The sequence below is a fragment of the Schistocerca americana genome, chromosome 3, assembly GCF_021461395.2.
Source record: "Schistocerca americana isolate TAMUIC-IGC-003095 chromosome 3, iqSchAmer2.1, whole genome shotgun sequence".
In the NCBI taxonomy this organism is placed as follows: domain Eukaryota; kingdom Metazoa; phylum Arthropoda; class Insecta; order Orthoptera; family Acrididae; genus Schistocerca; species Schistocerca americana.
The window spans coordinates 414758725-414771784 of record NC_060121.1 but is presented as its reverse complement, the minus strand read 5'-3'; the positions used below and the strand labels follow the sequence as shown (position 1 = coordinate 414771784).

Sequence of the window (13060 nt, the reverse complement as noted above, 5' to 3'; positions counted from 1 at the left end):
TCACGCAATTTTGGTGCATAGAGCCGGAGAAATCAGTACCCAGAACAACCACCTCTGGCCGTAATAACGGCCTTGATATGCCTGGGCATTGAGTCAAACACAGCTTAGATGGCGTGTACAGGTACAGCTGCCCATGCAGCTTCAACACGATACCACAGTTCATCAAGAGTAGTGACTGGCGTATTGTGACGAGGCAGTTGCTCAGCCACCATTGACCAGACGTTTTCAATTGGTGAGAGATCTGGAGAATGTGCTGGCCAGGACAGCATTCGAACATTTTCTGTATCCAGATAGGCCCGTACAGGACCTGCAACATGCGGTCGTGCATTATCCTGCTGAAATGTAGGGTTTTGCAGGGATCGAATGAAGGGTACAGCCACGGATCGTAACACGTCTGAAATGTAACGTCCACAGTTCAAAGTGCCGTCAATGCGAACAAGAGGTGACCGAGACGTGTAACCAATGGCACCCCATACCATCACGCCGGGTCATACGCCAGTATGGCGATGACGAATACACACTTCCAATGTGCGTGCACCGCGATGTCGCCAAACACGGATGCGACCATCATGATGCTGTAAACAGAACCTGGATTCATCCGAAAAAATAAGGTTTGCCATTCGCGCACCTAGGTTCGTCGTTGAGTTCACCATCGCAGGCGCTTCTGTCTGTGATGCAGCGTCAGGGGTAACTGCAGCCATGGTCTCCGAGCTGATAGTCCAGGCTGCTGCAAACGTCGTCGAACTGTTGGTGCAGATGGTTGTTGTCTTGCAAACGTCCCCATCTGTTGGCTCAGGGATCGAGACGTGGCTGCACGATCCGTTACAGCCATGCGGATAAGATGACTGTCATCTCGACTGCTAGTGATACGAGGCCGTTGGGATCCAGCACGGCGTTCCATATTACCCTCCTGAACCTACCGATTCCATATTCTGCTAACAGTCATTGGATCTCGACCAACGCGAGCAGCAATGACGCGATACGATAAACCGCAATCGCGATAGGCTACAATCCGACCTTTATCAAAGTCGGAAACGTGATGGTACGCATTTCTCCTCTTTACACGAGGCATCACAACAACGTTTCACCAGACAACGCCGGTCAACCGCTGTTTGTGTATGAGAAATCGGTTTGAAACCTCCCTCATGTCAGCACGTTGTAGGTATCGCCAATGGCGCCAACCTTGTGTGAATGCTCTGAAAAGCTAATCATTTGCATATCACAGCATCTTCTTCGTGTCGGTTAAATTTCGCATCTGTAGCACGTCATCTTCGTGGTGTAGCAATTTTAATGGCCAGTAGTGTAAATAAAATAAGCGTTTACGTTTAATGATTTTTGCTTTATCCAGTGCACGTACCAAAACAATATGAAGATAAGAAGCATAATATATTAGGAAACGCCGATTATGGAGAAAACTCTTGTGGTGGGTTAGATATTAATATTGTTTTCATGGAATTTTACATCAGAGGACCAACACATTTTTACGAGATAGATCACTCAGCTCGTAATATTTAGACTAGTGGTTCTCAACCTTTTCTTCTTCGCGGTACACTTTACAATCTAGCAAGTTCCCACGGCACGCTGGCAAAAGTGTTGGCAACAATGAGAGGGAGCTAACGTACGAGTCAGCAACAATACGAGAGACTCTGTCTATCGCGCTGACAGCTTGTCTTCACCAGTCATTTTTTTGCAGACTCGCTGTCCATGTTGTGGCATATTTCGAGGCTGATTTTTAATTACACACGTGTATGCATTGTCCGGTTAATGTTTTAATTTTTCGATGTAAATAAGTTTTTGATTAGAGGGAAAAAATTTGAAGATAATTGAGCGACAGAAACAGATAACAGTACAAAAGTGGGAGCGACACGATTCCAAATGTAAGCCGAGTGAAAGTAGCTCTCAAACATCCCGTAAGTACCAACAGAATTATTTAAACTTTGGATTTACATTCAAAGGACCTGAAAATTGTCCGTTACCAGAATGCAGAGAAAAACTAAGAATTGAATCCATGATTCCTAGTAAACTGAAAAGAAATTTGAATAACAAAAATGGTCACTTATATTGGGGAAAAAACAGCTATTTTAGCCGATTGGTTTCATCAGCAGCAAGGCAAGCCAGAGCTAATGTACAGAGAGCAACTAGTTCTGTAAAAGCGCAAGTGGTCAATTATAAAAAATCTCCCGAAACAGCAGCGAAAAAACGCAAGCCCGTATTTTTGCTTTTCCGTGCGATCACGACTCATCTAGAGTATGCCAGAAAACATATTTCTATTCATATCATGTATCGTGAAATTTGTCTGGTTATTCCAGTAACATAGAAACGAATGTACAGTTACGTGGATTACATTTCGGAAGGTCCGATCAGCCGCGAAATTAAAATAACAGTGAAAATGCTACGAAACTTTGCGCAGATGTGTTGCGCAGTGTCTCTACTATGCCCACTGATCGCGTCACGTCGTGCTTGTCATTTCTGAGCGCGCAGTGAGCTCCTGAATATGCCTAGAACAGTAGTGTCTACCGCCAAGTGTGAAATTTGTGCTGTCATTCGATTTCTTCTTTCTGATGGCTGCAATGTAGCCGAGATTCATCGACTAATGAGTAAAGTGTACGATGAAACTTTCAAGAATGCCTCCGAGGTGCGACAATATCGCAGGAACTTCGAAACAGGACTTACAGACAGACGTCCATTACGCAGACGGCCAGGAAGGGAAGCGAGAGTCAAACGACGATCTTGTTCGGTGAGTGGATCAGGCGATTGAAGAAAATCGTCTGTTCACAATTTTTGTGTTGAGTTATACGTTTCCCGAAACTTCACTATCAGCTCTCTGCACCACTGTGAGAGAGAGACTTCAGGACTCCAAAGCCTGTCTGGGACGGGTGTACAAGATGCTGTCCAACCATCGCAAAATACGCCCGCCCGGTTGGCCGTGCGGTCTTACACACAGCTTTCCGAACGGGAAGGAGCGCCGGTCCCCCCCCCCTTCCCCCCCCCCCCCCCCCCCCCCCCGGGCACGAATCCGCCCGGCGGATTTGTGTCGAGATCCGCGGTGAATCCGGTGAACCGGCCAGTCTCTGGATGGTTTTTAGGCGATTTTCCATCTGCCTCGGCGAGTGCGGGCTGGTTCCCCTTATTCCGCCTCAGCTACACTATGTCGACGATTGCTGCGCAAACAAGTTCTCCACGTACGCGTACACCACCATTACGCTACCACGCAAACATAGGGCTGCACTCGTCTGGTGTGAGATGTTACCTGGGGGGTCCACCGGGGGCCGAACCGCACAATAACCCTGGGTTCGGTGTGGGGCGGCGGAGGTGTGAAGTGGACTGCGGTAGTCGTCGTGGGGTTGTCGACAACTGCGGCTGCGGCGGGGACGGAGCCTCTCCGTCGTTTCTAGGTCCCCAGTTAACATAGCATAACATAACATCGCAAAACATAGCGAATGGATACTGACTTAAAGTTTCTCCAGCGTTACCATGACGAAGGACGAGATTTTTTTCAACAGAACTGACACAGGGAACGAGTCATGCGTCCAACTCGAAAACGAAGAAATAGAAGAGCAATTCCAAATGGTGAATGCAGTCTCATTTCCCTAGTAAACCAAAGAAGTACAAACGAACGACGAACGCTCTCCATAAGAAAGTGTATGGCTACTGTGCTCTGGGACCGTAAATGAGTTCTATTGGTGGAATTCATGGAATGTGACACAACCTTCATTGACTCTTTCAAGATCTACGTAATGGTTGTAATTAAAGGGCAGCTACTCACAGAGGTCCAGTGTGGGCTGTAATTATCGTATAGAAGCTAAACTTGGCAGATACGCTAAAGCATTAATGCGGAACCGATTTACGCTGAAAAAATATTAGTTCCAATTTTGGCCACCAGGTCAAAATCTGGCGCTGCGAATGCAGTGAAGACGTTTGGAAATGTTTCCTTATGTAACGATTAGGAGTGGGATGCCGGAATGAAAAGTGAAACAAGTGACAAAGACATAATGTCGCTTTTTTATTATTAACTGCTATTTAAGCAGGTTGCTCAGTATGAGCACCAGAGACGTCAACGCGATGCTATATCCGTAAAACGACGTGATTAACAGCTGCTCGCTACTGAACATGTCTCTTGTAAACGTGTTCTTCTACATATCCCCAGAGCCAAACGTCACACGGATTCAGATCAGCTGAACTTGCAATCCATGCATATGGAAAACCTCTGGTGATAACACAGTCATGGAAGGTTGCAGTAAGCAGATCTTTTACAGGGCGAGCTACCTGAGATGTTGCCACATCTTGCATGAACACAGTGGTTTCCACACAGATACCCTCTTCGAAAGCAGGAATCACATACTGTACAAGGAGGTCTTGATAATGTACAGACGCCATGATACACCTGAGAGCCCCTCTGGGCGTATTCTCTTCAAAAAAGAATGGAGCGAGATTAAAGGCGAATGCAGTGGCTCTTCGTGCCCAACACAATGTTTAACAGAACCCCAAATTCGTCAGTTCTGCGTATTCACTGTACTCTGTAGTGTAAAACGCCCCTCACAATTCTGTAGAATAGTGTCCGACCACATGTTGTAAACTATGATCCGTGCCGGAAACTGAAGAGCAAATTCAGGATGTTGCTGCTGATCATGAGCTTCCAGCTGCTGCACTGTCTGGATCTTGTATAGTTACCAGTGTAAAATATACAGAAAGACTTTCCATACTCTTGACCACAGGATGGACAATTCCCACGGTACTGCACGAGCACTAGCAATACCTGGGGCACTTTCTGCATGCTCAGTTACAGCAACGGCAACCTCGTCAATAAATTCCACCGAAATACGACGCTTTCCTCTTCCATGCGCCACACCCAGCTCACCTGTGTTCTCAAATTTCAGTATCATCTTCTTTAAATCATTTAATGACATCGGGCCTCTCTCCTCAGATGTTTCAGTCGGTGATACTCTTTCAATGCAGCACTGTAATTGCTTCTGTTCACATAAAATAGTTTTGCTAACAGCGCAAGGTCTCTTTTTTGCAATATCCATAATGTTCACTCACATTATTGGTTGTCAGATGGCAGTGTAGATGTCATTCCATCATACAAACGCAGCGCCAGATCTGCACCCACTGGCTACAATTGGAACTAAATTTTTTCTGGCGTAAATCGGTCCACATTAATGCATTAGCATGCCTGCCTCGCTGCCATGCGGTAATTACAGCGCACACTGGACCTCCGTATATGCCCTTTAATTATAACCACAGGGTAGAAAGGGCAATTTAGAACAAGCGAAGAGAATGTGTCATCAGGCATTGACCTTCTTTATGACAATGCTCAGCCGCACTCTGCAGCTGCAATAAAGATGCTCCTGCAGCGTTTACAGTGGGAAGTGTTTGATCACCCGTTATACAGCCTGGGCTTGGCTCCATCACGTTTTCACCTCTTTGCCCACAAGAGACGCTGGCCAGGGCGACAGCATTTTGGAACAGATAACGAACAGAGCAGAGAATTGGCTGAAAGCACAGACAGCTGAACTACACGTAGAGTATTAAAAAGTTGGTACCATGTGAGGAAAAATGTCTTAAGCCGGAGCATTAACGCATTAGAGACGTAACTGGAAGGTGTAGCTAAGTGTTGCAAACAAAACGTTTCTTATTTCCTCTCTACTTTCCACTTCCCCAGCGATCGAACCTTGAAAACACTATTTCTCGTAGATTAGGTTCTACCTCTGTAATCCCTCCAAAAACCGACGAAGGAAATCGGACCCACAGTGAGTTTTATAGATGTCTGTCGAGCGACCAGTTGCGATCGTTGACAGTATCACTGAGACTGCAGTCTACAGTGCAAGCTCCCCCTATGTTTACATGGGGCTCCCGAAATCAGATTACGTAAACAGATTTCACAATACCGTTTCTAACTGTCCACATAAACACTTCGCAATCGATTCTGGAAATCCGATTCTTGCTGCCGGTCTTCCTCTTCGACAATCGGTTTTCGTTCCCAAGAAACGTGGTTGGATTGTCAGGTTTTCAAAATATTCGACTTATATGGATGGGTGACTTATTGTGCGCTGAAGGAGAACCAGAATGAGCATGAAACTGGGTATCTCTAAGCCTAGTTTACACGACGACATTAGGTTGCAGGTAACTGCGCTAACGGCCACTACGCATGCGCGCCACGCGTTTGCGCAGCTATAGTCTGGGAGACGAGTCTTTGGTATTGACAGCTCGGTAGCGTCTTTCCGTTGCTGAAACTAAAAACTTTCGGCGTGTTCCAACTTCGGCGACACTGGTTGCACGAGTTTTGAGGTTATGTGTGTTTGTAGAGTGTAGACAAACTGAAACATGAAATGGGAAACGGAGAATACTGTTCGCTTTATGGATATATATGCTTTGCATAGGAGTTCGTGGGATTTCATTGATGCTGATTACAAAAATAAGCAACATATTGCTGACGCTGAGACCGTCATGTGCGATCATAACATAGATGGTTTGACAATATCTGAGCTGCAGGGTAAAATTTATTGTGCTAGGAGCACATATACAACTAAATTAAGAAAAATACAAACAAGTGTAATTCTAGCTGTGGCAATGCTCTCGTCTACAAGACGTACGAGTAGGCCAACTCTTTGTTAAGGAACATTGTTGACAGGAGGGAAGGCTACACAAATTCAAGAAGCTGCATTCTTTAATCAATATTCATCTATTTAAAACATCGCTGCAGTGCTCCCCATTCACATATATTAGAAATTTGAAATATTGCCACTGTACAGATCAATCTTCAAGAGAGTAGTTTGCAAACCATTCTCTTCTTAATGCGGCCTGCTTCGAATAATTATTGTTGCTAATGTTAATAATTAGCCTGTTAATGTTAATAATTATTGGTGTTAATGAAATAGCGGCATCACCATTTAAAACTGTATCTTATAGCATGTCGAGTGTTCTCGATTGTAATGCACGCAATATGATGTGTAATTTCGGTTCTGGCGACAGCGCTTCATGCATTACAGTATCTTTATTCCTTATCACTCTATTTAGAAGAAATGTGAATAGTTTTGGAGACATTCTAAGATAATTAAAAGAACGTCTTGGATCTTCTGTTATAAATTATTTCAGCAAGGATGCTGAGCAACCGCGCTGACGTCTTTTCTTCATCCAGTCCGAATCGAAACGCGTTTCTCTTTTTTTTTTTTTCTATGCAGTGATTCCACGCAACAAGCTTTAACTCCACCACAACTCGTGCGATGTGCAGCTGCCAAAACTCTCATTTCAGACACGACTCAGGGATCCACAAAACGATGAAGCTGAAGTGTATACTGGCGTCGCCGTGTCTACAGGCATATGTGAAATCACTTGCGTGTAATTCTTTCCACGCAACGAGTGGCGCAATGGCGCAACCCAATGTCGTCGTGTAAACTTAGCTTAATACACAGGGGTCTAAATAAATGTATCCACTGTTTAAAAGTCCGTAACTTGCAAATTAATTGACGGAGTTGTCTCATTTTTGGTGGAAGTGTAGCTTAAAGCCCAACTTAAAGACATCACTGTAGGTGTTCGAAATGGTCACCATTAACATCCACACACAAACGATGCCGCTGAACTGCAGCACGAACTACTGACTGCAACGTGTTCTGTTGGATATTTGCACATGAATGTACAATGGATTCTCCAAGGTCATCGAATGTGCGTGGCTTTTGTCGATAAACGACGTCCTTTAGTGTTCCCCACAGGTAAAGGTCCAGAGGAGTTAGGTCTGGGGAATGTGGTGGATCCTCCACAGCACCTCTACGGCCTATCCATCTTCCTGGTAGATTTTCGTCGAGATACGCCCTAACACGATTTTGGTAGTGGTCTGGGGCACCATCTTGTTGAAAATAAACTCTTCCCTCTCCATACAAGTCTCAGATGACAGGTAAAATACCACTTCAAAACTGACTTCCTTTCATCGAACGTAAACCTTGCACCAGCCATGTTTACTCGAGTAACTAGGTGGAACTAAGAACAAAACACTATCTGGCGACTGTCATCTGACAAAACAAAACAACATAATACTATGCTTGCGTGGCGATTGCCGGAACTACAAACTATTACACCACCAAAGATGAGACAACTCTGTCAGTTAGTTTGCCAGTTATGGACTTTTAAACAGTGGATACATTTTTTTGGACCCCTCTGTATTTAAGTGAAGAGATTGTGCTGAGTAAATCAGAAATTGGAACATCTGTTTTCCAAACGCCATATTTGACTGGGCTGGCAAATTCGCTTCAGAGCTTAATATGCAAACACAACAGCGAGAAACAGTTTCCTAAATTCCGTTTTCGTCTTTCGGAAATATTATATATTGACTCGAATTAGTCCTCTGTGCGATTATAAAGTTGACCTTTTAATCAAATACACAATACACCATATTGCCAGGAACACACATTTTTAGAGACTATGTATTCAGCGATATTACATAACGAAGATCAAAGAGAAAACATAAACTACCATACATATAACACATCAAATAGTAAAATATGATTGTTCCCAATACCCCCACAAGTTCTCGAGATGTCAGTTCGTGAACTCTGAAAGTCCCACAGTTTGACAGCACCGCTCATGTTTACCTTTAGGCAGTGCCTTTGTCAAAAAATCAGCTTGCTGCTTATCGGTACTTACAGGTTTTACACTGAATTTTCCTGTTTTAATTAAATCACGAATATAGTGGTGCCTCACGTTAATGTGTTTTGTTCGAGCGTGATGCACACCATTGTGACTCAGTGCAATGGCACCTCTATTATCACAGCGTACACTTACTGGTTTTTCACTATGCGTAACACACAATTCACGAAGCAATCCTTGAAGGTTACCGCTTCTTGCGCTGCTTCTGATAGAGCCATATACTCAGCTTCCGTAGTTGATAGAGCGACGGTTTGTTGTCGTTTTGAAGTCCAGGAAACTGCTGTCCCAGCTAACTTGAAGATATAGCCGGTCGTTGATAGCCGCTGATGGAGGTCTGATGCATAATCAGCGTCACAGAAACCCTCAATTTCAGTTGTTCCACTTTTTCGGTAAATTAGTCCTACATTGACTGTGCCTTTAATGTGTCGCATAATTCGATTGACCGCTTCCCAGTGGATTTTCCGATAATTAGAATTGAATTTGCCTAGAACCCCCACAGCATATGCAATGTCCGATCTTGTACTTTGAGCTAAATACAATAGTGATCCTACGGCTTTCTGATAAGGAATGCGATGTAACACAAGGTTTTCGTCATCTGTCAATTTATTTTCACATTTCTGCAGCTTTGAAACAGGTTCAAATGGATATGCAACCGGATTGCAATGTTCCATACCAAATTTCTTGAGTATGTTTGCTGCATATTTGTTTTGATAAATACTAATCGCCCCTTGTTTCCTGTATCGTTTTATTCTCATGCCAAGACACCAACTAAGTTCACCAAGATCTCTCATCTTAAACTGATTCATTAATCCTTTCTTCGATTCTTTCTTCCACTTATTATTTCTATTAGAGCAGATGATCAAGTCGTCTACATAAACAGCCATAATGAGTATATTTTGCTTCTCAATTCTGAAGTAAATGCAAGAATCATATTCTGACTTCTTTAGGTTCATTTTATGTAATGTCATATCTAATTTCATACTCCAAACGCGTGACGCCTGCTTTTGACCATAAATTGCCTTCTTCAGCTTGCAAACCTTCATCTCCTCCCCCTTCTTCACGTAGCCTTCAGGATGACGAATGTAAACTTCTTCATCGAGATCACCATATAGGAACGCAATTTGAACATCCATATGTTCAATGTCAAGGTTAAATTCAGCTGATGAAGCTAACAGGATGCTAAGTGAAGAATGACGAACAACAGGCGAGAACGTTTCCTCATAGTCTATTCCTGGTATTTGGGAATAACCTTTCGCTACAAAACGAGCCTTACAATGTGCAATTTCACCATTTGACGTTTCTTTCACCTTGAACACCCATTTCGAACTAATTACCTTCCTGCCTGGTGGTAAATCAGTCAAAATCCACGTTTCATTTTCAAGTAAGGATTTATACTCATTATCTAAGGCTTCCTTCCATTTTTCACAGTCGTCACAATTCATTGCTTCTTCATACGAATTTGGTTCAGAAATGCAAGTGCCCGGGGTACTCCGGTGCGAAGGGCAAAGCGATCGAGCTGTGACGCGAGGACTGAATGGGACCGCAGGTGGTGCTGGGACACTCACGGCAGCTGTGGGGCCTGGCTGTGCACCCGGACGACGAACTGTTTGCGACGGGCGGCCACGACAAGCTGGTGGCGCTGTGGCGGCGCCACAAGTTGCTGTGGTCAGCGCAGGTGGCCTACGAGGTGGTGTCGCTGTGCTTCCACCCGTTCGGCGTGGCGCTGGCTGCGGGCAGCAGCGAAGGCTACCTCGTCGTGCTCAACGCCGACAACGGCGCGCCCGTCGCCAGCGTGCGAGTGTGCGGCAGCCCGCTCAACTGCGTCGGGTACAACCCAGGTGAGCGCCAGAGGCCTTCCGCGTTTCATAGCTGCTGCTTGCGCGTGGACCAGGCGTGGCTCGTAGTTAGTGGCTCTGAAGATACGTTGTAGTAGTAGTAGTAGTAGCTTTATTCATGCGTAGATCTCTTTTTACAAGGATATAGGACATGTCAAATTATTTACAAAATTAGATCAATTTAAAATAGCCTAATCCGTATACACATACATTTACAGACTTCTAGTTAGAGACAATCATTAGATTTACTCCTGGTATACAACACTTTTTTTTTTTTACAAATAACTTAATAAATAATCTAACGCCACAATTTTTCACTCATATCTCACTACCAGTCACTGCACACACTATACACACGTTGTTTCATAACACTACAAACACACACACACACACACTTGAAATATAGTTCATTGTGCTATGCATAGCTTGGGGGTAAGTATTTCTAGAAAGGAAAATAAGAAGGAAAAAAAGAATATAAAGTGAAGATGTTATGTAGAATGTTGGATATGTTATAGTCATTATTATAATTATTTATTTGTATAACATTTTCTATCAAACCCCTACTCTGTTTTAGCTAAGTAATCCTTCAATGTATAAAACGTATTGCATAACAGGTACTTTTTAGCTGCCTTTTTAAATAAGTGTATTTCTGTAATTTCTTTAATCTCTTGTGGTAATATATTGTACAGTTTTATTCCTTGGTAGAAAATGCTGTTTTGAGTTTTATGTTTATTTTTTCTTGGTAAATGTAAGTTGAGTCTATCTCTTGTTACATGGTCATGGACAGAGCTCTTTGTGCAGTGATTACCAACGTTATTTTTGATGTGTACAACTGACTGGTAAATGTATTCACATGGAGCAGTGAAAATCCCAAGTGTTCTAACAGATCTTTATAATGAACTCGACTAGTATTTTTAGTTATTATTCTTGTGGCTCTTTTCTGGAGTTTGAAAATTGTGTTCATATTTTGTGCATTTGTTTGCCAATAAAGCTAAGAATTGAGTGTAGTACATATGAATAATATGAATATATTAAAATACATTCTTCCATTAATGTACTACATACGGTACCGTAATTTAAATTAGGCAGAAATATTTCTGAATATTTCCTACCCGGATTTAAAATAATTGCATTTTTTAGAACTGTCGACATCGCGTGATATTTTTCGAACAGATAATGACCATCGTAAGGCTACTCGTTGAAATGCTGGTTCCTCGTTCTAGCGAAGTGAAATTTGATACTGTCATACAGGATCATGCGATCTATTTGGAAGACATTATTTTACTCACAGATGTTTGGACTGCGTTTGGTGTACATACTGCAGTTAGTAATTATTCGAATTTGCAGAATTTCGTGAATAGCTTCCCTGATGACGTTGTTGTAATAGGGGAAGACTTCAATTTGTCTGTTATAGAATCAAAACTGGTGCCAGAGACAAGGACTGCTGGGATGTTATTCTGAATGTTTTGTCCTCAAATTATGTGGAGCACCTGATGAGAGAACCAAGTTGTGAGGGCAACGTCTCAGACCTTCTAACAACAAACAGACCTGAACTTTTTGGGTCAGTTAACGTAGAAAAGGGCTTAGTGACCACAGGATCCTGCTAGCATCAATCACTGCAGGTGTTACAAGAATTATGAAGAAAGGTAGGAAAATATTTTTGTTTAGCATGAGTGACAAGATACAAATCGCAGAGTATCAGAGTAGCTAACATCAAATATTTAGTGCTTAGGACGTAAATGTGGAGCACTAATGGGTAAAATAGAAAAGCATCTTTCAACATGCCCCAGAAAAATGTTTTGAGCTAGGTCGTAAAGGATAGGAAGGATTCATCATGGTTCAATAGACTTGTTAGAAAGTTGCTTCATAAACAAAGAAAGCTTCATGTCAGATTTGAGAGAAGTCAAACCTAGCTGTCAAACAAAAGCTGTACAAAGTGAAAATGAGCGTAAGGAGAGCAATGAGAGAAGCGTTCGGTGTCTGAAGGTAAAATTTTGCCTATCAATCTGACTAGAAACCCTAAGAATTTCCAGTCTTACTAATCAGTAAGCAGACGGAAATCATTTACTCAGACACTCAGTGACCATACTGGCATCGAAATGGAGAATTACAGAGAGAAGGTCGAAATACTGACTCTGATCTTGCGAAAATATTTCAGTATGGATGATCATAACACAGTCCCCCCTTTTCAATCATCACACGAGTGCTGAAACGGCAGATATTGAGGTAAGTGAAAAGCAAATACAGTCACTTAGTTGTGGAAAGGAATGTGGACAAGATGAGAGACTGTAATACTCTACGGAGATTATGTGAAAGAAGTTGTTCTCCTTACAGCAGCAATTTATCCTAGGTCACTGGAGGACTGAAGCATAGGGCCTACGAGCTACTACCTACTACCTACTTTGGGCCTACCTACCGACGGGGAAAATACACAATTCATTCCCATTTTCGAAAAAGGCTGTAGAATAGAAGCACATAACTGTAGACCTATATCGCTGACATCGATTTTTTTCTAGAATTATAGAACTTGTTTTACACTCGCATGACATTTTTGAAGAACAATAATCTCGTCGATAAAGTCAACA

At 42.9% G+C, this 13060-nt stretch overlaps 1 protein-coding gene across 1 annotated transcript in view; it reads left to right on the top strand.

Moving 5' to 3' along the window:
• Positions 1-13060, top strand: part of LOC124606784 (echinoderm microtubule-associated protein-like CG42247) — a 340411-nt gene that overhangs the window by 273742 nt on the left and 53609 nt on the right. Inside the window, exon 13 of the mRNA XM_047138847.1 lies at positions 10187-10478. Coding sequence (XP_046994803.1) covers positions 10187-10478 — 292 coding nt within the window. The remainder of the gene's footprint in view (positions 1-10186; positions 10479-13060) is intronic.